Raw genomic sequence first — 25,703 nt, 5'->3', positions numbered from 1 at the left:
GGCCATGTACTGCTTGCCTGTGTATCAGCTGGGGACATCTCTGTCGTAGTGGTTTGTGCAGCCCTTTGAGACACTACTGATTTAGGGCTATATAAGTAAACATTGATTGATTGATTGATAGTGATTATCAATTGTGCCGAAATTGTACTTTTGTATATGTTCAAAAGGGACAATTTGCAAATCCAAGATTGCGAGTCGTCTCGTTTCAGTGTTTGTGTCCAGAACATCGAGTACCGTGACGCAGACAAAGCAGAGACAGGGCGATATCACGAGGGTCAGCACATTTGCATTTCTGAATAATCCTATAGAATAGAATAGAGGGCTTCACGGTGGGAGAGGGGTTAGTGCGTCTGCCTCACAATACGAAGGTCCTGCAGTCCTGGGTTCAATCCCAGGCTCGGGATCTTTCTGTGTGGAGTTTGCATGTTCTCCCCGTGAATGCGTGGGTTCCCTCCGGGTACTCCGGCTTCCTCCCACTTCCAAAGACATGCACCTGGGGATAGGTTGATTGGCAACACTAAATTGGCCCTAGTGTGTGAATGTGAGTGTGAATGTTGTCTGTCCATCTGCGATGAGGTGGCGACTTGTCCAGGGTGTACCCCGCCTTCCGCCCGATTGTAGCTGAAATAGCCACCAGCACCCCCCGCGACCCCAAAATGGAATAAGCGATAGATAATGGATGGATAGAAGAGAAAGTACTTTATTGATCCCTGGGGGAAATTCAGCACCACAGTTTGCTCACAATAGACAATAATAATAATAAATAATATATAACATATATATATATATATATATAATATATGATTAGTATAAATATGTTCTACATATATTCTACATTTAAGTGCAGTCAAGGAGGAACATATGCATTATAAAGTCTGATGGCTGTCGGTATGAAGGACTCTGCACTGTTGTTGCCCGTCTGAGTTCATCAGTAGCGTCCCCACCGTCTTTCGGACGAACAAAACACTTTTAAACTGCATGTTCAGAAGGGCACGACTTGATAAAAAGTAAATGTAGATTAAATGTAAAAGTATACAAAAGTACAAAACGAACAAAGACAAAAGACAAAGACGGAGCGAACTGCAGCAGCGGCCGTCTAGATCGACGCATGCGCAATATATTGTGTCCAACTGGTGCTGCTGAGATTACCCCCCCCCTTCCGTCAGAAGCAGCCTCAGTGATGTCACCAGGGACCTCCCAAATAAATAGAGGAGCACGTGGGTCTGGACCTTAGAGCGTGGTGGGAGATTTTAACTGAGTGTGCAGCTCCAAATGTCTCTCCTCATTGAGCCAAATTGAACTCTGTCTCTGAATGATTCCTTGCTTCTTGTCTGTTTAATAGATGCCATCAGTGTTTGAACCTGACAGTGTGGTTCTTTTATGAATTTATTATGTGACCAAATCTGCTGGGTCAAAAGTATACATACAGCAATGTTAATGTTTAGTTACATGTCCCTTGGCAAGTTTCACTGCAATAAAGCGCTCTGGTTAGCCATCCACAAGATTCTGGTTGAATTTTTGACCACTCATGACAAAATAGGTGCAGTTTTGCTAAATTTCTTCGGTTTTCTGACATGGACTCCTTTCTTCAGCATTGTCCTCACGTTAAAGTCAGGACTTTAGGAAGGCCATTCTAAAACCATAATTCTAGCCCGATATAGCCTTTCCTTTACCATTGTTGACATGTGTTTGGGGTCATTGTCCTGTTGGAACACCCGACTGCGTTCAAGATCCAACCTCCCCCCTGGTGATTTTAGCTTGTCCTGAAGAATTTGGAGGTAATCCACCTTTTTCATTGTACCATTTAAAGCAGCAGTTCCATTGGCAGCAAAACAGGCCCAGAGCATAATACTACCACCATGCTTTGTGGTGGTGGTGGTATTTTCAGTAAACCCATAATACATTCATAAAAGAACCAAACTTTATGAATGTTTTTTGTGACAAACAAGTATGTGCTCCAATCAATCTATCACAAAAAAATTAGAGTTGTACAAATTATTGGAAACTCAAAGACAGTCATGCCATTATGTTCTTTACAAGTGGATGTAAACTTTTGGTCACGACTGTACGTCATGTGTTGCCTTCATTTCAAGACTTAAATACGGCTTTTCATTTTTTGCGGTTCCAGACAGATTGGTTTTTGTACTTTTGCTCCAATATGGCTCGTTCAACGTTTTGGGTTGCCGACCCCTGGTTTAGTCTCTAAAGCAGGGGTCACCAACGCGGTGCCTGCGGGCACCAGGTAGCCCGTAAGGACCAGATGAGTCGCCCGCTGGCCTGTTCTAAAAATAGCTCAAATAGCAGCACTTACCAGTGAGCTGCATCTATTTTTTAAATTGTATTTATTTACTAGCAAGCTGGTCTCGCTCTGCTCGACATTTTTAATTCTAAGAGAGACAAAACTCAAATAGAATTTGATAATCCAAGAAAATATTTTAAAGACTTGGTCTTCCTTGGTTTAAATAAATTCATTTATTTTTTTACTTTGCTTCTTATAAATTGCAGAAAGACTATTTTAGAGAAAAAATACAACCTTAAAAATGATTTTAGGATTTTTTAATTCCTTCCTCTTTTTCCTGACAAATTAAATTAATCCATCCATCCATCCATTTCCTACCGCTTATTCCCTTTCGGGGTCGCTGGCGCCTATCTCAGCTACAATCGGGCGGAAGGCAGGGTACACCCTGGACAAGTCGCCACCTCATCGCAGGGCCAACACAGATGGACAGACAACATTCACACACTAGGGACCATTTAGTGTTGCCAATCAACCTATCCCCAGGTGCATGTCTTTGGAGGTGGGAGGAAGCCGGAGTACCCGGAGGGAACCCACGCAGTCACGGGGAGAACATGCAAACTCCACACAGGAAGATCCCGAGCCTGGATTTGAACCCAGGACTGCAGGACCTTCGTATTGTGAGGCAGACGCACTAACCCCTCTGCCACCGTGAAGTCCAAATTAAATTACTGTTCAAGTAAATTAATTTTTTTCATTGTAAAGAATACTAAATACATTTTAATTCTTCATTTTAGCTTCTGTTTTTTTGACGAAGAATATTTGTGAAATATGTCTTCAAACTTATTATGATTGAAATTCAAAAAATGTATTCTGTCAAATCTAGAAAATCTTTAGAATCAAATTTAAATCTTATTTCAAAGTCTTTTGAATTTCTTTTAAAAAAATGTTTCTGTGAAATCTAGAAGAAATAAGGATTTGTCTTTGTTAGAAATATAGCTTGGTCCAATTGTTTATATATTCTAACAAAATGCAGATTGGATTTTAACCTATTTAAAACATGTCACCAAAATTCTAAAATTAATCTTAATCAGGAAAAATTACTGATGATGTTCCATAAATTCTTTATTTAATTTTTTCAAAAAGATTCGAATTAATCTATTTTTTCTCTTCTTTTTTTCGATTGAATTTTGAATTTTAAAGAGTCGAAATTGAAGATAAACTATGTTTCAAAATTTAATTTTCATTTTTTTCCTGTTTTCTCCTCTTTTAAACCGTTCAATTAAGTGTTTTTTTCATCATTTATTCTCTACAAAAAATCCTACGTAAAAGGAAAAAAAATGTACGACGGAATGACGGACAGAAATACCAATTTATATATATATATATTTTTTTTTTTTAAAGGTTAATTGAGCAAATTGGTTATTTCTGTAAGTGTGTATCAAACTGGTAGCCCTTCGCATTAATCAGTACCCAAGAAGTAGCTCTTGGTTTCAAAAAGGTTGGCGACCCCTGCTCTAAAGGCTTAGTGGCCACATGCGTGGACAGCACCTTTTAGCTCCTATTTCCAAAATTGTGTACAATACTGAATTGGGGTCTTATGGCCGCTTATGTGTACACTTATACTGCCATCTGGTGGTGACAGAAGAGAATAACATACAATAGAATTTGGGAGAAAAAAAGTGTAAAAATGAGAATTAGCATGTCACTAAACATGAAGTACACATTTGTGTACTTATGGACTAAGTACATCATATCAAAAGATGATTCTTAGTTTTTCTTCTAATTAGGGTCCAATAAGCCCAAATAGCAAAGATAAATTAAAAAAGCATGTAAACAAACAGCCTGGGCCTTAAGAGGTAACTTTTTTTTAAATCCATCATCTCCATGGCCATTGAAAGTGTTTAACTTTCTCCACAGGTTGAGATAAAAACACTCAAACTGAGGGCAGAAGACTACAATACAATACTTGCAAATGATAGAGTAAGAAATGGATATACCATATAACAACTGGACGGCACAGTTATCATAATCAGCTCACTGTTAAATAGGGAAATTATTTTTTATGAATCTAAATATTGACATGTTAACTAACCTCTTAAGGCCCAAGCTGTTTGTTTACATGCTTTTTTATTTCTCTTCGCTATTTGGGCTTATTGGACCTTAATTAGAATATAAACTAAAAATCATCTTTTGATATGATTTACCTAGTCCAGGGGTGTCCAAACTTTTTCCACTGAGGGCCGCACACTGAAAAATCTAAGCAAGCGGGGGCCATTTATTTTAAAAAACAATTCAATATATGTATAAAAAATGTACATTTAGGCCTCCACTCAGGTTTGATCCCGGGGACCCCAAAGGGTTTTGGTAAAAATAAAATGTTAAAAATGTGTCATTATTCAGTATTATTATTTAAGTTTTAAATCTCTAGATCAACATTAGGTCTATCTGTCAATATGACGTTTTTAAAGATTTAAGTTGTATCGTCTTTTTGTCAAAGAAAACCATGCTTTTTTATGGAAAAAATATGCTATATTTTCACCCAGTAACATTTTTAAGAATATTTGAGATTATATAATAATCGGAGCCGTAAAAAGGTCAACAACTCACAACAACATTTATTTTAATTCACTATTATTTTTTGTGCAATGACACTTAAAAACAAAACACACTGATCCAAAGGGGTCTTAATAAGTGTTAAAAAATAAATTATATATATTTTTTTACTGTTTACTTTTAACACAATGGTCTCGAGATCAACTTCAGATCTATCCATCAATTATAAGTTATTTTGTAGTTTATGTTTTTTGTTTGTTCGTTTTAGGCCCTTATTTGAAAAAAAAAATCAGGTCAGTTTTTAATATGGCAAACACAAAATATCCAACATTTGCCCCCAAAAATATCTCAAAGTGGAATATTTAATGTGACGTAATTGGAGCCTTGAGTAGGTCAATAATTCATATTGACATTGATTTTGATTCACTTATTATTTTTTAAAGAATAAAACAGCCTGCATGGCGGCTGTGTGTTATTTGAGTAAACATTGCAAAATATTCCTGTTACATTTTACATTTGCTCTTTTATACCACCTTTTATGTGTTAACTTTTTTCCATAGTATTTTTAAAATGTGCCGTGGGGCCGTTAAAAAATGGCCCCCGGGCCGCACTTTGGACACCCCTGACTTATTCCATAAGTACACAAATGTGTATTTCATGTTTAGTGACATGCTAATTCTTATTTTTACACTTTTTTTTTTTTTTTACAAATTCCATTGTATGTTATACTCTTCTGGCACCACCAGATGGCAGTATAAGTGTCCACATAAGCGGCCATAAAACCCCAATTCAGTAGTGTACACAATTTTGGAAACAAGAGCTAAAAGGTGCTGTCCACACATGTGGCCACTAAGCCTTTAGAGCGGGGGTCACCAACGCGGTGCCCGTAAGGACCAGATGAGTCGCCCGCTGGCCCGTTCTAAAAATAGCTCAAATAGCAGCACTTACCAGTGAGCTGCCCTTCTTTTTTAAATTGTATTTATTTACTAGCAAGCTGGTCTCGCTTTGCTTGACATTTTTAATTCTAAGAGAGAAAAAACTTAAATAGAATTTGATAATCCAAGAAAATATTTTAGAGACTTGGTCTTCATTTGTTTAAATAAATTAATTTATTTTTTTACTTTGCTTCTTATAACTTAAAGACTATTTTAGAGAAAAAATACAACCTTAAAAATGATTTTAGGATTTTTAAACACATATACCTTTTTACCTTTTAAATTCCTTCCTCTTCTTTCCTGACAATTTAAATCAATGTTCAAGTAAATGTATTTTTTTTATTGTAAAGAATAATGACAATTTTTTAATTTAATTCTTCATTTTAGCTTCTGTTTTTTCGACGAAGAATATTTGTGAAATATTTCTTCAAACTTATTATGATTAAAATTCCCCAAAAATATTGTGACAAGTCTAGAAAATCTGTAGAATAAAATTTAAATCTTATTTCAAAGTCTTTTGAATTTCTTAAAAAAAAAAAAAAATTCTGGAATATCTAGAAGAAATAATGATTTGTCTTTGTTAGAAATATAGCTTGGTCCAATTTGTTATATATTCTAACAAAGTGCAGATTGGATTTTAACCTATTTAAAACATGTCATCAACAATTTATTGTGAGAAATCATTAAAATGATCAGTGTTTCCACAAAGATAAATATCATTAATTATTAATAATAACACACAGTTAAAGGTAAATTGAGCAAATTGGCTATTTCTTGCAATTTAAGTGTGTATCAAACTGGTAGCCCTTTGCATTAATCATTACCCAAGAAGTAGTTCTTGGTTTCAAAAAAGTTGGTGACCCCTGCTTTAGAGGCTTAATTAACCCATGAACACAAACAGAAGTACCAACAATTGGTACCGGGGAGCCTTTCTATTCCCAGGTACGGGTAATTGGTATTTTATCGGTGAAAGGAACCCATACCTAGAGCGAATATATAAAATGGGCCAATGCAGTTAAACAAAAAATGATGGACTACAATACTGCAGCGTCCAGAACAAATGCACGGGAAAAGCTAACATTAGCATGTGTTGTTATTTCTATGCAAAGGTCTCCTATATTTACTTCTCCAAGACACATTTTACCTAAAAGATGACTGAATGCATTCAGAAAACTGACCACTGCATTAAAGTAGAGACACATGCACTGTTTTCAACTAAGCCTCGGCTACATGCTAAGTAAGTTTAGCATGTGGGTTTGTTGTTGTCATTGCTACGCTAACAAACGACAGAGGGCCACTGTTTTTGTTAGAATAATTGTATCTAAGTTATTGCAAAACTTTGTGTTCCATTGAGTTCCCGGTGAGAGGACAAAAGCTGTCTTGAATTCTACCAATCAGAAGGCTGGTAAAACTCCACTGTGTAGGATGGGAAGCAACATGAATGTGTTTTGTTTCTTTCAATTATTGTAATCAACAGAAAGATATTGTCTTGACCCAAGAACTAAAAAGCGGAGAGGAAGCAGGGCCTGACTCCCCTTAAGACGACCTTTTCTGTGAACTTTATGAACTGTTTACGACCTTTTCTTTGAACTGTTCTGTAACCAAAGGCGATGGCTGTTTACGACCCACGCCCCTTAGAAACAGCTGTTGCCATGTAATCAGGGAAAGTCCAAAAAAAAAGAGGTGGCGTGCAATTTTTCGCCAGAACGTGTTGAGAAACTGTACAAGGGTACAGTGTCTACACGTTTCTCCTCATTGAGCTAAATTTACCGTATTTCCTTGAATTGCCGCCGGGGCGCTAATTAATTTAAAACATCTTCTCACTCCTGCGTTTACCAAAGGCATGCGGCAAAAGTAAGCATGCGCTAATTATTTTAAAACCTCTTCTCACTCCGGCACTTACCAAAGGTATGCAGTAAAAATTTGAGTGTGATGTAAACTTGGACCTTAAATCCTACTGAATAGCTCTTAATCTTCTTCCTTTTATGCGATTTGTGTCTACGCGTTTCTCCTAATTGAGCTAAATTTACCGTATTTCCTTGAATTGCCGACGGGGCGCTAATTAATTTAAAACGTCTTTTCACTCCTGCGTTTACCAAAGGCATGCGGTAAAAGTAAGCATGCGCTAATTATTTTAAAACCTCTTCTCACTCCGGCACTTACCAAAGGTATGCAGTAAAAATTTGAGTGTGATGTAAGCTTGGACCTTAAATCCTACTGAATAGCTCTTAATGTTCTTCCTTTTATGCGATTTGTGTCTACGCGTTTCTCCTAATTGAGCTAAATTTACTGTATTTCCTTGAATTGCCGCCGGTGCGCTAATTAATTTAAAGCATCTTCTCACTCCTGCGTTTACCAAAGGCATGCGTCAAAAGTAAGCATGCGCTAATTATTTTAAAACCTCTTCTCACTCCGGCACTTACCAAAGGTATGCAGTAAAAATTTGAGTGTGATGTAAGCTTGGACCTTAAATCCTACTGAATAGCTCTTAATCTTCTTCCTTTTATGCGATTTGTGTCTACGCGTTTCTCCTAATTGAGATAAATTTACCGTATTTCCTTGAATTGCCGCCGGGGCGCTAATTAATTTAAAACGTCTTTTCACTCCTGCGTTTACCAAAGGCATGCGGTAAAAGTAAGCATGCGCTAATTATTTTAAAACCTCTTCTCACTCCGGCACTTACCAAAGGTATGCAGTAAAAATTTGAGTGTGATGTAAGCTTGGACCTTAAATCCTACTGAATAGCTCTTAATCGTCTTCCTTTTATGTGGTTTCAAATTACCGGTATTGAAATAAGCCTCCTCCATTTTGAAAATGATGACAGGGGAAGTGTCACTCGTGACGTCAGGAGTTTGACCAGGCGCTAATACTAAGCATGTGCTAATTATTTTGCGAATCAAGTTTGACCCGGCAGTAATTCAAGGCAGGCGCATACTATCTGCCCTGCTGCAATTCAAGAAAATACGGTAATTCTGTCTCTGTTTAATTCCTTGTTTCTTGTCTTGTTTAATAGATGTCATCAGTGTTTGAACCTGACAGTTTATTTCTTTTACTTTTAGGCATTGTTACGTTTTTAGGTTGCGATCAAACATTTGCGCTAAGAACCTCGGCACCCGCTAGTTGGCGTAGCAATTTCGAGCGAATGTCAGAGATCCGACCAACACATCCGGTGACTCACCGGGACATCATTTAGGTGTGGACAGGGTGGACTTGTCCCTTGCACTTTTTCAAAAGGCAGTTTTTACCGTCCAAAACATAACGCAGTCTAGCAGTCGCACCAGGAGGGAAAACAACTGCTCCGGATAAAGTCTGTTTTCCTCTAGACCGCCCACAAGCTCATTGATTGGCTCTGTGGCGTTACCGAACTCGTAAGCCGAGGTACCACCGTACTTGGTTTCTTACCGCTTGGCTTGTTGTCTGTAGCAGAAGAAGCCAGCAACTGCAAGCAACAGCAGCAACAAGGCAGGAATGGTTGCATACAGGATGTAGGGAACGTACACAGGGTTGGTTGAGAAGGACACTAAAAAGCATAGAGTTATCATCAGATTATTACAAAAGCAGACATTTCACAAATAGGGTAGGGCATCGTTTGAATTTGGACAATTCCGGTTCCAATTCTGGTTGTTTGACCTTGAATATAAATGTCATAAGTGTCTTTCCAGAGGAGTAAAAGTTTCACTTTTTGGAAACCCCATAAAAAAACATTTAAACATATGCTAGACTTTTGACAAGAACAAGAAAGTTTGATCACATTACGCCTGTACTGTATATACCTTTATATACATACATATATACTGTATATACCTTTATATACATATATACATACATATATACCTGTACTGGCTCACCTGCACTGGCTTCCTGTGCACTTAAGATGTGACTTTAAGGTTTTACTACTTACGTATAAAATACTACACGGTCTAGCTCCATCCTATCTTGCCGATTGTATTGTACCATATGTCCCGGCAAGAAATCTGCATTCAAAAGATTCCGGCTTATTAGTGATTCCTAGAGCCCAAAAAAAGTCTGCGGGCTATAGAGCGTTTTCCGTTCGGGCTCCAGTACTCTGGAATGCCCTCCCGGTAACAGTTCGAGATGCTACCTCAGTAGAAGCATTTAAGTCTCACCTTAAAACTCATCTGTATACTCTAGCCTTTAAATAGACCTCCTTTTTAGACCAGTTGATCTGCCGCTTCTTTTCTTTCTCCTATGTCCCCCCCTCCCTTGTGGAGGGGGTCCGGTCCGATGACCATGGATGAAGTACTGGCTGTCCAGAGTCGAGACCCAGGATGGACCGCTCGTCGGGACCCAGGATGGACCGCTCGCCTGTATCGGTTGGGGACATCTCTACGCTGCTGATCCGCCTCCACTTGGGATGGTTTCCTGTGGACGGGACTCTCGCTGCTGTCTTGGATCCGCTTTGAACTGAACTCTCGCGGCTGTGTTGGAGCCACTATGGATTGAACTTTCACAGTATCATGTTAGACCCGCTCGACATCCATTGCTTTCGGTCCCCTAGAGGGGGGGGGGGGGTTGCCCACATCTGAGGTCCTCTCCAAGGTTTCTCATAGTCAGCATTGTCACTGGCGTCCCACTGGATGTGAATTCTCCCTGCCCACTGGGTGTGAGTTTTCCTTGCCCTTTAGTGGGTTCTTCCGAGGATGTTGTAGTCGTAATGATTTGTGCAGTCCTTTGAGACATTTGTGATTTGGGGCTATATAAATAAACATTGATTGATTGATTGATATCCTGTAAATGTGTTAGTTAAAGTAGCAATGATTGTCACACACACACTAGGTGTGGTGAAATGTGTCCTCTGCATTTGACCCATCCCCTTGTTCACCACCTGGGAGGTGAGGGGAGCAGTGAGCAGCAGCGGTGGCCACGCTCGGGAATCATTTTTGGTGATTTAACCCCCAATTCCAACCCTTGATGCTGAGTGCTAAGCAGGGACGTAATGGGTCCCATTTTTATAGTCTTTTGGTTTGAACTCACAACCTACTGATCTCAGGGCGGACACTCTAACCCCGAGGCCACTGAGTAGGGGATATGGATGATATGGATGTTGCGATCAAGGGTCAATCATGCTGCTGATTCAGGGTAGGGGTTATCTAGGATCATCTATGAGTGAGCAAGACCTGTACGGGGCAACTGCCGAGGCTCAGTAAGAAGGTAACTGCTAGGAGGATGAGGCTGGTCGGCCACTGCCACAGACATCGGGAGGCTGGTCCTATGGGAACCAACGCATGGACGTCCCACGCTAACGTACGTGGACATCCTGAAGAAAGATGCGGGAGCTGGCCAGGTATCTGGAGATCCGGAATGATTGGAGACTCAGATGGAAGCTAGTCTGAGGACGACTGATGGAGAGAGAAATCAGCCAAAACCGATCCCATTCATGTTAACTGTCTATTTGTTTAACTAGTCCACTGTTTTCTTTTATTGCATACACTTGTTTGAAGAAACAAAGGCAATAGTACATGTTACAGGTCTCACAGGCCGTGTGAGGTTCTGTTCATAGTCTAACCCAGTGTTTTTCAACCCTTTTTTGAGCCAAAACTAAAATAATGCTATTTGGTAACAGTAGAAAGGAGCATCAGACACGAATACAAATAGATGGAATACATATCGAAAGGGTAAAAGAAACCAGATTTTTGGGAGTATTAATAGATGATCAAATGAACTGGAAATCTCATATACAAAACATACAACATAAGGTGGCAAAAAATATTTCAATAATGAATAGTGAAGTGAATTATATTTATATAGCGCTTTTCTCTAGTGACTCAAAGTGCTTTACATAGTGAAACCCAATATCTAAGTCACATTTTAAAGCAGTGTGGGTGGCACTGGGAGCAGGTGGGTAAAGTGTCTTGCCCAAGGACACAACGGTAGTGACTAGGATGGCGGAAGCGGGAATCGAACCTGCAACCCTCAAGTTGCTGGCACGGCCGCTCTACCAACCGAGCTATGCCGCCCCATAATAAAGCAAAATACGTCCTGGGCCAAAAATCACTTTATATTCTCTACTGCTCGCTAGTGTTACATATCTGAGTTATTGTGCAGAAATATGGTTAAACAACTACAAATGTGCGCTACATTCGTCAACTGTGTTACAAAATAGATCGATTAGAATAATACACAATGTTGGATATAGAGAACATACAAAGCCTTTATTTATTGAGTCAAAAATATTAAAGCTCGATGACTTGATAAAATTGCAAACAGCTAAATTGATGTACAAATCCAATCCAATCCAATCCACTTTATTTATATAGCACATTTAAACAACAATAAAGTTTCCAAAGTGCTGCACAGCCATGTTAAAAACAATATTACGCTCCACCAATGACTGAATAAAACAAAAAATGAATAAAAATAAAACCAATAAAAACAATATAAAAACAAATATGATTAAAAACTATTTTAAAGGGTAAAATCAATTAAAACAGTAAAATAAAAATCAAAGTGTATAAAAAACACAGAGGACAGAGGACCACACAACTCACGTAGTGTTAAAAGCCAAAGAATAAAAGTGGGTCTTAAGACGAGACTTAAAAGACTCCACTGTGGAAGCAGTTTGAACATGGAGGGGCAGAGTGTTCCAGAGCTTAGGGCCGACCACAGAGAAGGTCCTGTCTCCCCTGGTCTTAAGTCTGGTCTTGGGCACCACGAGCTGGAGCTGGCTCTCGGACCTCAGAGCGCGCGCAGGGATGTCAATTTGGATGAGGTCCGAGATATATTGAGGTGCCAGTCCATGTAAAGATTAAAAAACAGTAATGTTTTAAAATCAATTCTAAAATGAACATGGAGCCAGTGCAAACTCTGAAGAATTGGGGTTATATGCTGGCGTTTCCTGGCCCCTGTTAAAAGTCCTGCTGCCGCCTTCTGGACTAACTGCAACCGGGAGAGAGCTTTTTGGCTAATGCCAGCATAAAGTGCATTGCAGTAGTCCAGGCCACTTGAAATAAAAGCATGCACCACTTGTTCAAAAAGGTTAAAAGATAAAAACGGTTTAACCTTTACTAAAAGATGAAGGTGATAAAAACACGATTTTAAAACGCCATTGACTTGTTTGTCTAGTTTAAAATGGCTGTCTATAGTGACGCCAAGGCTGGTGACTTTGGGACGCACATCATTTTGCAATGGTCCCAAGTCAGTGAGGGCCCGACCAAAAACTAAAATTTACAAAGTAAATTATAACCTGCTACCAAAGAATGTACAACAATTCTTCTCAACTAAAGAGGAGAAATTGTGGAGGGGGTCCGGTCCAATGACCATGGATGAAGTACTGGCTGTCCAGAGTCGGGACCCAGGATGGACTGCTCGCCTGTATCGATTGGGGACATCTCTACACTGCTGATCCGCCTCCGCTTGAGATGGTTTCCTGTGGACGGGACTCTCGCTGCTGTCTTGGATCCGCTTGAACTGAACTATCGCGGCTGTGTTGGAGCCACTATGGATTGAACTTTCACAGTATCATGTTAGACCCGCTCGACATCCATTGCTTTCGGTCCCCTAGAGGGGGGGTGGTGGCCCACATCTGAGGTCCTCTCCAAGGTTTCTCATAGTCAGCATTGTCACTGGCGTCCCACTGGATGTGAATTCTCCCTGCCCACTGGGTGTGAGTTTTCCTTGCCCTTTTGTGGGTTCTTCCGAGGATGTTGTAGTCGTAATGATTTGTGCAGTCCTTTGAGACATTTGTGATTTGGGGCTATATAAATAAACATTGATCGATTGATTGAGAAATATAACCTTAGAGGAAAATCTAACTTAAAACATTTGAATGCAGTACAACACTTAACACTTTTAGCATATCAGTATGTGGAATTAAATGATGGAATGGATGAAGTAAAGAAGTTAAACATTGTGCTGATATGACGAACTTTAAGAGGATGTTTAAATTAATAGTGCTTAAAAAGTACAAAGAAGAAGTATTATGAGAAACACTTTCAAATTTATTGAAAATATGATATCCTTCACCTTAGTATGTTCATGACTGAAATAATTAAGTACATGTTAGAAAACTGCTGTGTTACTCACTCACAGATGTCATTTTGCTATTTGATATTTTGCCGTAAAGAAGGTCAGTGAGTGAATGTAAATATTTGTGGGCGCTCTGAAGTGGAAAAGGGGTAGGATTAAATAAGCTTGGCTTCTTCCTACTCCTTTTCGGACGTGATGTATTGTGTTTTGCGAAATGATGAAATTACCTGATGTATAATGTTGTATGTATGTCATGTTCCAAATAGTTGATCTGCCGTTTCTTTTCTTTTTCTTCTATGTCCCACTCTCCCTTGTGGAGGGGGTCCGGTCCGATCCGGTGGCCATGTACTGCTTGCCTGTGTATCGGCTGGGGACATCTCTGCGCTGCTGATCCGCCTCCGCTTGGGATGGTTTCCAGCTGGCTCCGCTGTGAACGGGACTCTCGCTGCTGTGTTGGATCCGCTTTGGACTGGACTCTCGCGACTGTGTTGGATCCATTATGGATTGAACTTTCACAGTATCATGTTAGACCCGCTCGACATCCATTGCTTTCCTCCTCTCCAAGGTTCTCATAGTCATCATTGTCACCGACGTCCCACTGGGTGTGAGTTTTCCTTGCCCTTATGTGGGCCTACCGAGGATGTCGTAGTGGTTTGTGCAGCCCTTTGAGACACTAGTGATTTAGGGCTATATAAGCAAACATTGATTGATTGATTGATTGATTGAAAAGAAAAGAAAGAAGGCACATTTTTTGCTTTGAAAAAATGCGGAATCTTTAAAAAACGAAACTCAGTTGACAGTAAAAAGTCGTTGTCGCAATTGTTGGATATGACTTTAAAGCATAAGCAAGCATGCATGACTATAGCTCTTGTCTCAAAGTAGGTGTACTGTCACCACCTGTCACATCACACCCTGACTTATTTGGACTTTTTTGCTCTTTTCCTGTGTGTAGTGTTTTAGTTCTTGTCTTGCGCTCCTATTTTGGTAGCTTTTCCTGTTTTTTGGTATTTTCCTGTAGCAGTTTCATGTCTTCCTTTCAGTGATATTTCCCACATCTACTTTGTTTTAGCAGTTAAACATTTTTCTGTTGTTTTTATCCTTCTTTGTGGGGACATTGTTGATTGTCATGTTCGGATGTACATTGTGGACGCCGTCTTTGCTCCACAGCAAGTCTTTGCTGTCGTCCAGCATTCTGTTTTTGTTTACTTTGTAGCCAGTTCAGTTTTAGTGTTGTTCTACATGCTTTTCAATCTGGCAATCTGATGGACCAGTCTGGGTTTGGAGGTTTCCAGGAGAACGCTACATTTCGGACTGCATTGTGCAGAGTTTGAAATTTGGTGGAGGAGGAATTATGGTGTGGGGTTGTTTTTCAGGAGTTGGGTTTGGCCCCTTAGTTCCAGTGATATGACCTTTGAATGCTCCAGGATACCAAAACATTTTGGACAAATCCATGCTCCCAACCTTGTGGGGGCAGTTTGGAGCGGGCCCCTTCCTCTTCGAATATGACTGTGCACCAGTGCACAAAGCAAGGTCCATAAAGCCATGGATGACAGAGTCTGGTGTGGATGAACTTGACTGGCCTGCACAGAGTCCTGACCTGAACCCAATACAACACCTTTGGGATGACTGAGAGCCAGGCCTTCTCGACCAATCAGTGTGTGACCTCACCAATGCTCTTTCGGAAGAATGCTCGAAAATTCCTATAAACACACTCTGCAACCTTGTGGACAACCTTGCCAGAAGAGTTGAAACTGTAATAGCTGCAAAAGGTGGACCAAAATCATACTGAACCCTGTGGGTTAGGAATGGGATGGCACTTCAACTTCATATGTGAGTCAAGGCAGGTGGCCTAATACTTTTGGCAATATAGTGTATACGTTACTTTGTATCGAAATGCAGACAGAGGAGGATGCATGTGCGTGTAGGAGCCAGTCTGCCCCGCAACAAAAGGGACCTTTTTGATGATAACGTCGGACAACATTGGGGGTCTCGCACAAAGCTCTTCCATACATGGAGATATCGGCAGATGTCCCCAATGGGGAAAAAAGTCACTAATTAGGCAAACTCCAAATCGCTCGTTTGGAGGAAGTACGAAGGAAGGCAAGATTGTTTTATAAATATCTCCGCCATGCCTCTATGGTTTGGTTCCCAATTTTCTGGACTTATGCAGATATCAAAACAAGTACCAGTAGGTGAGAACATTTGGTTTTGCATATTAAGTCCCCTTTAACAAAAACAAGATTTTAAGTCAATTAAAATATTGATCAAATCACTCTAGTATCGATTGCATACTGATATGACCCTTTTTATCAACACTGCCGATTAACGGATCGATCATAGGTCATGTCTTATCGTGCTTATTTTGTTATTCTCCTAGGTTTTGTGTTTAGTTCCGTTCCTTGAGCCCCTTCCTTTCCTCTGTTTACTTTCTTGTTGCTACGGGCTCTGAGTACACACACCGGACTTATGTTTATTAAGTAGTGTCCTCACCTGTTGCCGCCACTAATCACGCCTCGTTATAGTGAAGTGAATTATATTTATATAGCGCTTTTTCTCTAGTGACTCAAAGCGCTTTACATAGTGAAACCCAATATCTAAGTTCCATTTAAACCAGTGTGGGTGGCACTGGGAGCAGGTGGGTAAAGTGTCTTGCCCAAGGACACAACGGCAGTGACTAGGATGGCGGAAGCGGGGATCGAACCTGCAACCCTCAAGTTGCTGGCACGGCCACTCTACCAACCGAGCTAAACCGCCCCGTAAATAGATCCGTCTCGTCTTTTACTTGCACAAGTCCATTGTTCGGTCTACTCGGCAGGCACGTTCTCGTTTGCCTACTCCTTGCTACATGCTGGTTATGTCCGGCTTTGCTAAGGACCGTTTAAATTTGTCGATTTGCTAAACTCGTACAGTTTTTCCCGTGTTTTTCGTGCACTTCCAAGCGGCACGTCGTCTTTGTTTTTAAATACTTAAATAATTACATTTCCAGCAGTCTGCTTCTGTCACCTCATGCCTTTCGATCCTCGCTACGACGTGATGCGGAACATAACACTTACGTGCAAGCCATGGTTGCTAAACAGTAATAGAGCAGCCCAACGGTTGTTGTTGTATAATCCTCTCTCTAGACTCTTAATTAATCTACTTGGTAATTTCCTGTTAATAACTGCTTACTTTTGGCTGAAACGTGGTTCTATCTACACTTCTTTAAGTTTTCTAAGCACTTATTTCTTGGTGTAATGTTTCAAGCAAGTTGCGCGGCTAGCTTTTTGTCAATATAATTGTATCTAAGTTATCACAACAGGCGTTCTTTGATCTTACCAAGCAAAAGGCTTGTAAAACTCCACTGTGTACGATAGGAAGCGACATGAAAGTGTCGGTTTCTTTGATCTATTGTAATCCACAGGAAGATCTTGTCTTGACGCAAGATCTACAAAGCGTAGACGAAGCAGGACCTGACGCAAGCTCCAGGCATCTTTGAACTGTTTTGTGACCGAGGGCAACGGCTGTTTACGACCCTCTCTCCCCTTAGAAGTGAAGTGAATGATATTTATATAGCGCTTTTTCTCTAGTTACTCAAAGCGCTTTACATAGTGAAACCCATTATCTAAGTTACATTTAAAGCAGTGTGGGTGGCACCGGGAGCAGGTGGGTAAAGTGTCTTTCCCAAGGACACAACGGCAGTGACTAGGATGGCGGAAGCGGGGATCGAACCTGCAACCCTCAAGTTACTGGCACGGCCGCTCTACCAACCGAGCCATACCGGCTGTTGCCATATAATCAGGGAAAGTCCAAATAAAGGAGGCGTGCAATACTTTCGTCAGAGCGTGGTTGAAGACTGTACAAGAGTACAGCCCAAACGTTTCTCCTCATTGAGCTAAATTGAAACCTGTCTCTGTTTAATTCCTTGCTTCTTGTCTGTTTGATAGATGTCATCGGGGTTTGAACCTGACACTTATCTATTAGCTTGCTATTCTTCTTTGTGTAACATGTTTAGCCTCATACTCCACTGTAAGAAATGTATTTTATTCGCCGCAATGACGATTATTGACTTGGTGGAGCTACTGGCCGATATTCCTTCCGGTCGGCCGACTGAGCATTAAAAACTGGAATCAACGTTTAAAAATGTGTACCCTCCTGAAAGAATCAAACTGTTTGGCATGTTTTAATGCCCGATGCCCGACCCTATCATAGAGTCATGCATCAAGAAAAAAACTATAAAAAAGTGTTCCTCATACCTGATGACTCAGGCAGTCCTACTTTATTGGACTCATCACCTGCCGTTGTGAGGAATATGTTTGGCCTCACAGTCGGAACTGAAAAAGGGTGTAAATGAAAATAAATGTTTCAAAATAATCACTTCAGGTTAGTGTGTATTCTTAAGGTCTCAATTATAGAAAAATAAAAACAAAACTCATTCTGTGTATGTTGTACCTTCTCGTGCTATGTTCCCTTGCTCGGTGAATACCGGTGCCTTTTCTAAAACAAACAAAAAAAGACTACTAAACAGCCTGTATTAGACAATATCCATCCATTTTCTACCGCTTATTCCCTTTCGGGGTCGCGGGGGGCGCTGGCGCCTATCTCAGCTACAATCGGGCGGAAGGCGGGGTACACCCTGGACAAGTTGCCACCTCATCGCAGGGCCAACACAGATAGACAGACAACATTCACACTCACATTCACACACTAGGGCCCATTTAGTGTTGCCAATCAACCTATCCCCAGGTGCATGTCTTTGGAGGTGGGAGGAAGCCGGAGTACCCGGAGGGAACCCACGCAGTCACAGGGAGAGAACATGCAAACTCCACACAGAAAGATCCCGAGCCTGGATTTGAACCCAGGACTGCAGGAACTTCTTATTGTGAGGCAGAGGCACTAACCCCTCTGCCACCGTGAAGCCGTATTAGACAATTTGCATCGTGAAAATATATTTTTTGGGGCAACAAAATACATTTTTTTACAATATCAGTAAAATAACTGCTAGATTACAATATTTATTAATTTATTGGGTTATTTGATATTAAAAACCATAGTTTCCATATGAGTTGGGAAATTGTGTTAGATGTAAATACAAACGGAATACAATGATTTGCAAATCCTTTTCAAGCCATATTCAGTTGAATATGCTACAAAGACAACATATTTGATGTTAAAACTGATAAACATTTTTTTTTCTTGCAAATAATCATTAACTTTAGAATTTGATGCCAGCAACACATGACAAAGAAGTTGGGAAAAGTGGCAATAAATACTGATAAAGTTGAGAAATGCTCACCAAACACTTATTTGGAACATCCCACAGGTGTGCAGGCTAATTGGGAACAGGTGGGTGCCATGATTGGGTATAAAAGCAGCTGCCATGAAATGTTAATTAATTCACAAACAAGGATGGGGTGAAGGTCACCACTTTGTAAGCAAATTGTCGAACAGTTTTAGAACAACATTTCTCAACGAGCTATTGCAAGGAATTTAGGGATTTTACCATCTACACTCCGTAAAATCATCAAAAGGTTCCGAGAATCTGGAGAACTCACTGCACGTAAGTGATGATATTACGGACCTTTGATACCTCAGGCGGTACTGCATAAAAACCCCCACATCAGTGTGTGAAGGATATCACCACATGGGCTCAGGAACACTTCATAAAACCACTGTCAGTAACTACAGTTGGTTGCTACATCTGTAAGTGCAAGTTAAAACTCTGCTATGCAAAGCAAAACTCATTTATCAACAACACCAAGGAACGCCGCTGACTTCGCTGGGCTCGAGCTCATCTAAGATGGACTGATGCAAAGTGAAAAAGTGTTCTGTGGTCTGACGAGTCCACATTTCAAATTATATTTGGAAACTGTGGACGTGGTGTCCTCCGGAACAAAGAGGAAAATAACCATCTGGATTGTTATAGGTGGAAAGTTGAAAAGCCAGCATCTGTGATGGTATGGGGGTGTATTAGTGCCCAAGGCATGGGTAACTTACACATCTGTGAAGGCACCATTAATGCTGAATGGTCCATACAGGTTTTGGAGCAACATATGTTGTCATCCAAGCAACGTTATCATGGACGCCCCTGCTTATTTCAGCAAGACAATGCCAAGCCACGTGTTACAACAGCGTGGTTTCGTAGAAAAAAAGTGCGGGTACTTTCCTGGCCCGCCTGCAGTCCAGACCTGTCTCCCATCGAAAATGTGTGGCGCATTATAAAGCGTAAAATACAGACTGTTGAACGACTGAAGCTCTACATAAAACAAGAATGGGAAATAATTCCACTTTCAAAGCTTCAACAATTAGTTTCCTCAGTTCCCAAACGTTTATTGAGTGTTGTTAAAAGAAAAGGTGATGTAACACAGTGGTGAACATGCCCTTTCCCAACTACTTTGGCACATGTTGCAGCCATGAGATTCTAAGTTAACTATTATTTGCAAAAAAAAAAACAAAGTTTATGAGTTTATCCATCAAATATCTTGTCTTAGTAGTGCATTCAACTGAATATGGGTTGAAAAGGATTTGCAAATCATTGTATTCTGTTTACATTTACATCTAACACAATTTCCCGACTCCTATGGAAACGGGGTTTGTACATTGGCTCTACAAATCCACATGTTGATCTTAAATATTGGTAAAAAAGATGATGTCACCCTGAAGTGCCCGATTGGTCAGTAATGGCGCCAATACTGCCCCCTCGTGGTGGGAAAATATAACAGTCACAACTTCCTTACACATGCTCCGATTTTCCTGACATTTCTGGTGGTGAGTCAGGGCATGTGGAAGGACGTGACCGCAAGCACAATGCCTGCTGGCCGACTCGCGTGAACACCGCGGTGCAACAAGGCGAGGGCCGTTCAACGTTGCTCGCAGCTTTAATTGCCTTTTGCAATTAACAATAGCACACTAAATGGTCCCTAGTGTGTGAATGTGAGTGTGAATGTTGTCCGTCTATCTGTGTTGGCCCTGTTATGAGGTGGCGACTTGTCCAGGGTGTAGCCCGCCTTCCGCCCGAATGCAGCTGGGATAGGCCCCAGCGACCCCAAAAAGGTCCATCCATCCATCCAGGAAAATGGATGGATGGATGGACTATTAGTAAGTAGGCATGATCCCCTGGCTCACCTCTAGAATACTTGCAGACGTAGTTGTTCTTGGTGTTGCAGTTGTCGTCGTTCCACTGGAACAGGAAGTGACCTTCCTCATCGGGTGGTGCAGACGGCTGGTAGTAAAGCACCACGCACATTTCCCCGCCACAGGAAGGCTCGTCCCAGTGCCAGTTCCTGAAAGGCATAGAGTTCATGTGTCATCACTATAGTCCCAAAACATTGGCTATATGTCCCTTTATGGCAGGCCTGAGCAAGTATTTTGACCCGGGGGACCAAATTTAGAGAAAAAAATGTATCTGGGAGCTGGTATGTCTATTTTTAGGAACACTAATACAAAAACCTCACAATAATGTCTGACTGAATGCTAAAAAACGTTATGACAGCGCGCTTAAAGATGAGTGAAAATACACTGTGATGGTACGTTAGATGAAAATGTTGACACTTTTAGAGCAAATAAATAACGTATTGTTAGTAAAACATAAAAAAAAAAAATGTTTGTAAGACATACTGACAATAAAATTGCATTTGTGTCAACTTATTGGAGTATTTTTTAAGTGAATCTAAATATTGAAAGCAAAATATTTACTCCAATTAATAATGATTAATAGAGATGTCGATAAATGCTTTAGAATATAATATCGGAAATGATCAGTATCGCTTTCAAAAAGTAAAATGTATGACTTTTTAAAACACGGAGTGGTACACGAACGTAGGGAGAAGTACAGAGCGCCAATAAACCTTAAAGGCACTGCCTTTGCGTGCCGGCTTCTCACACACACAGGTGAATGCAATGCATACTTGGTCAACAGCCATACAGGTCACACTGAGGGTGGCCATATAAACAACTTAAAAACTGTTACAAATATGTGCCACACTGTGAACCCACACCAAACAAGAATGACAAAAACATTTCGGGAGAACATCCGCACCGTAACACAACATAAACACAACAGAACAAATACCCAGAATCCCTTGCAGCACTAACTCTTCCGGGACGCAACAATATACACCCCCCCCCCCGCTACCTAGGGGTGTAACGGTACACAAAAATTTCGGTTCGGTACATACCTCGGTTTAGAGGTCACAGTTCGGTTCATTTTCGGTACAGTAAGAAAACAACAAAATATACATTTTTTGGTTATTTATTTACCAAATTTGTAAACAAAGGCTTTATCCTTTTAACATTGGGAACACTATAATAATTCTGCCCACGTTAATCCACATTAAACTGCCTCAAGTTGTTGCTTTGATTAATTTAAATGACAAAACCTTTCTTCTACGTATAAAAAGTGCAACATTTAACAGCTTCAAGTCAACTCATCATGCTTATTTTATTACAGCATTTGGGAAGCCTGTAGTTGCCTATTATTATGTAAATGTTATATTTTTGTCAACATGTGATAGCATGGACCCTGCCATTCAAACTAGGCTGCTACATTACTAATGATTAATGTAACTATAGCTTAAAAAATAGTACACCAGCAATTGGAGAGACTATTCATCCCTGAACACCATGGAGTTCAATGCAATAACAGACAGACAGGGCTTTGCTGCCCCCAACACACACACACACACACACACACACACACACACACACACACATGCACGCATGCATGCATGCACACACACACACGCACCGCAAAATGAGCTAACGTTACGCTAAAAGCTAACTAGCCAGGACTGTGAGTGAGCTGTAGAAGGTCAACGGGCTCATAGTGATGTTTAGAAAGTAGTTGACTTGGAAGTGTTTATTATTTGGGGAGAGTCTGCTGCTCCCCTGCTAAACTCATATCTGCTCGACGCTAAAGCATTGACAACATGCGTTCTGAATACGCACTGCTGATTGGCTGTTAAATCACTCTGAATACGCACTGCTGATTGGCTGTTACATCGCTCTGAATACGCACTGCTGATTGGCTTTGTATGTAACCAATCAGATGGTTGTGTGGGCGGGAAAATGCTTGCTGCTGAGACAGAGGCAGAAAGCAGAGCAGCTTGTCAAGACTTACAAACTCGTACCGAAACGGTTCAATACAAATACAAGTACCGTTACACCCCTACCGCTACCTCCTTTCCCATCTCAACCTCCTTATGCTCTCTCAGGGAGAGCATGTCCCAAATTCCATGTCATGTCTGTGATCATGTTTAGTTTAAGTCATGTTTTTGGGTTTTTGGACACTCAGTTCCTGCTTTTTCACTCTCTTGTTTTGTCACCATAGCAACCATTAGTTTGACCTGTTTCACATTTTGAGTCACGCACCTGTTTTCACTAATCATGTCACTATTATTTAAACCAGTAGTTGCAAGGAAGTCAGCTAGGCGACATTACCTCTGCTCACTTCATGCCATGCTTCTTCTGATACTTATGCCTGTTCATAGTTACACTGGGGCAAAAAAGTATTTAGTCAGCCAGCGATTGTGCAAGTTCTCCCACTTAAAATGATGACAGAGTTCTATAATTTCCATCATAGGTACACTTCAACTGTGACGGACAGAATGTCAAAAAGAAATCCAGGAATTCACATTTTAGGAATTTTAAAGAATTTATTTGTCAATTATGGTGGAAAATAAGTATTTGGTCAACCATTCAAAGCTCTCACTGATGGAAGGAGGTTTTGGCTCCAAATCTCACGATACATGGCCCCATTCATTCTTTCCTTAACACGAATCAATCGTCCTGTCCCCTTAGCAGAAAAACAGCCCCAAAGCATGATGTTTCCACCCCCATGCTTCGCAGTAGTTATGGTGTTCTTGGGATGCAACTCAGTATTCTTCTTCCTCCAAACACCACGAGTTGAGTTTATACCAAAATGGATACATGGATGATACAGCAGAGGATTGGGAGAATGTCATGTGGTCAGATTAAATAAAAAGAGAACTTTTTGGTATAAACTCAACTCGTGGCGTTTGGAGGAAGAAGAATACTGAGTTGCATCCCAAGAACACCATACCTACTGCAAAGCATGGGGGTGGAAACATCATGCTTTAGGTTTGTTTTTCTGCTAAGGGGACAGGACGATTGATCCGTGTTAAGGAAAGAATGAATGGGGCCATGTATCGTGAGATTTGGAGCCAAAACCTCCTTCCATCAGTGAGAGCTTTGAATGGTTGACCAAATACTTATTTTCCACCATAATTTACAAATAAATTCTTTAAAATTCCTACAATGTGAATTCCTGGATTTTTTCTTCACATTCTGTCTCTCACAGTTGAAGTGTACCTAGGATGAAAATTACAGACCTCTGTCATCATTTTAAGTGGGAGAACTTGCACAATCGCTGGCTGACTATCAATCAATCAATCAATGTTTACTTATATAGCCCTAACTAAATGCTTTTTTGCCCCACTGTATGCTTCTTGCCATGCCACGTAAGTTTAGTTTTTTCATGTCACAGTTAACGAGTTTTGCTTCATGTTCAAAGTTTCTGCCTTTGTTCGAGTGTTTTGTTTCATTAGCCAAGTTTTTGTACTTCCGCCTTGTGCGCGCCTTTTGTTCCTTTTTTATAGTAATAAATAAATATGTCCTTACCTTCACGCCTTGCCCGCTTCAACTTTCTTTTGCATTCCAGGAAAACCAACCCCAAAGTCCACATATTGACATTCTAAGGTTAAAGCTCATATTGCCACATCATTTTAATCAGTTATCAGAGCTACTTTTTTAAGGTTATCGGATTTATTGATGTGACGTCATGATTCCATACGATATTTACCACACACCCATACTAATAACACAAAACTTACATGGATGTCTTTTAGAAAATCTAAATTTGTTATCAGCTTAGAAAACATGATATCAAAATGGCCCCAGCATCCTTAGAATTTTCATTGTGTGGCCCTCAGTGGGAAACGTTTGAAAACAACCTGAACTTGGCCTTGCTCCCGTCCAGCCAGAAGTACTGGGAGGGGCATCCCGGGTTGCCACCGCCACCCTTCAAGCGCTGGGGGCTGCGACGAAGGCCGATCCAGAAGTCCCCATCGGCGGCGTGCAGCTGCTGTATGAACCTCTCGATCAGCCGCTGCTCGCTCTCCGTTTCGATGCTGAGCAGCTCGCCGCCGTCCGCCCTGCACGTCTGCCTGGCCTCTTGAAAGGTCAGCCTACGCCGGCGGTCCTGGATGTAGGACACCTTGTAGCACGGGCGCTCGGTCCCTCGCCGGCAGATCCGTTGGCCTGTGGTGGACACATGTCAGGAGGCCATCAGGGAGGGAACAAGAGACTGATTGTTGTCTTAAGACTTCCTGTGGCACTCACATGGTAGCAAAATTAGAAACCAGTAGGCATGCGCATTCCAAAGAAACACGCCATCAAGCATATACAACACACACAAGAACATGACGTTGTTTTTTTCTTTATTTTGGGCAAAAACTTGAAGTGAATTATATTTATATAGCGCTTTTCTGTAGTGACTCAAAGCGTTTTACATAGTGAAAACCCAATATCTGAGTTACATTTAAACCAGTGTGGGTGGCACTGGGAGCAGGGGGGTAAAGTTTTCTTGCCCAAGGACACAACGGCAGTGACTAGGATGGGGGAAGCGGGGATCGAACCTGGAACCCTCAAGTTACTGGCACGGCCGCTCTACCAACCGAGCAATACCGCTCCCTATACTGCTGTGTAGTAAGCCTGCAATGTGTGTTTTTGGCCAATTCCTGACAAAACAGGCAATTGTGCCCTTTAAAGACCTACTGAAATGAGATTTTATTTCTTATTACTTGATCATTTCGCGATATTGCCATACATTTCCTGAAAGGATTTAGTAGAGAACATCAATGATAAAGTTTGCGACTTTTGGTCGCTAATAAAAAAGCCTTGCCTTTAAAAGAAGAAGCAGACGACGTGTGCGTGACGTCACGGGTTGTGGAGCTCCTCACATCCTCACATTGTTTATAATCATAACCACCAGGAGC

General features: G+C 40.9%; 1 protein-coding gene across 1 annotated transcript in view; it reads right to left on the bottom strand.

Annotated features, from left to right (window-relative positions):
• The window catches only part of laynb (layilin b), a 60,249-nt gene that overhangs the window by 8,193 nt on the left and 26,353 nt on the right, over window positions 1-25,703 (bottom strand). Inside the window, exons 2-6 of the mRNA XM_061878546.1 lie at window positions 24,660-24,966; window positions 20,815-20,972; window positions 18,142-18,186; window positions 17,946-18,023; window positions 9,130-9,247 (exon numbers count right to left, since the gene is read on the bottom strand). Coding sequence (XP_061734530.1) covers window positions 9,130-9,247; window positions 17,946-18,023; window positions 18,142-18,186; window positions 20,815-20,972; window positions 24,660-24,966 — 706 coding nt within the window. The remainder of the gene's footprint in view (window positions 1-9,129; window positions 9,248-17,945; window positions 18,024-18,141; window positions 18,187-20,814; window positions 20,973-24,659; window positions 24,967-25,703) is intronic.

The sequence above is a fragment of the Nerophis ophidion genome, linkage group LG18 (genome assembly GCF_033978795.1).
Source record: "Nerophis ophidion isolate RoL-2023_Sa linkage group LG18, RoL_Noph_v1.0, whole genome shotgun sequence".
NCBI classification, from domain to species: Eukaryota; Metazoa; Chordata; class Actinopteri; order Syngnathiformes; family Syngnathidae; genus Nerophis; species Nerophis ophidion.
This window is presented reverse-complemented; position numbering and strand designations above follow the sequence as displayed.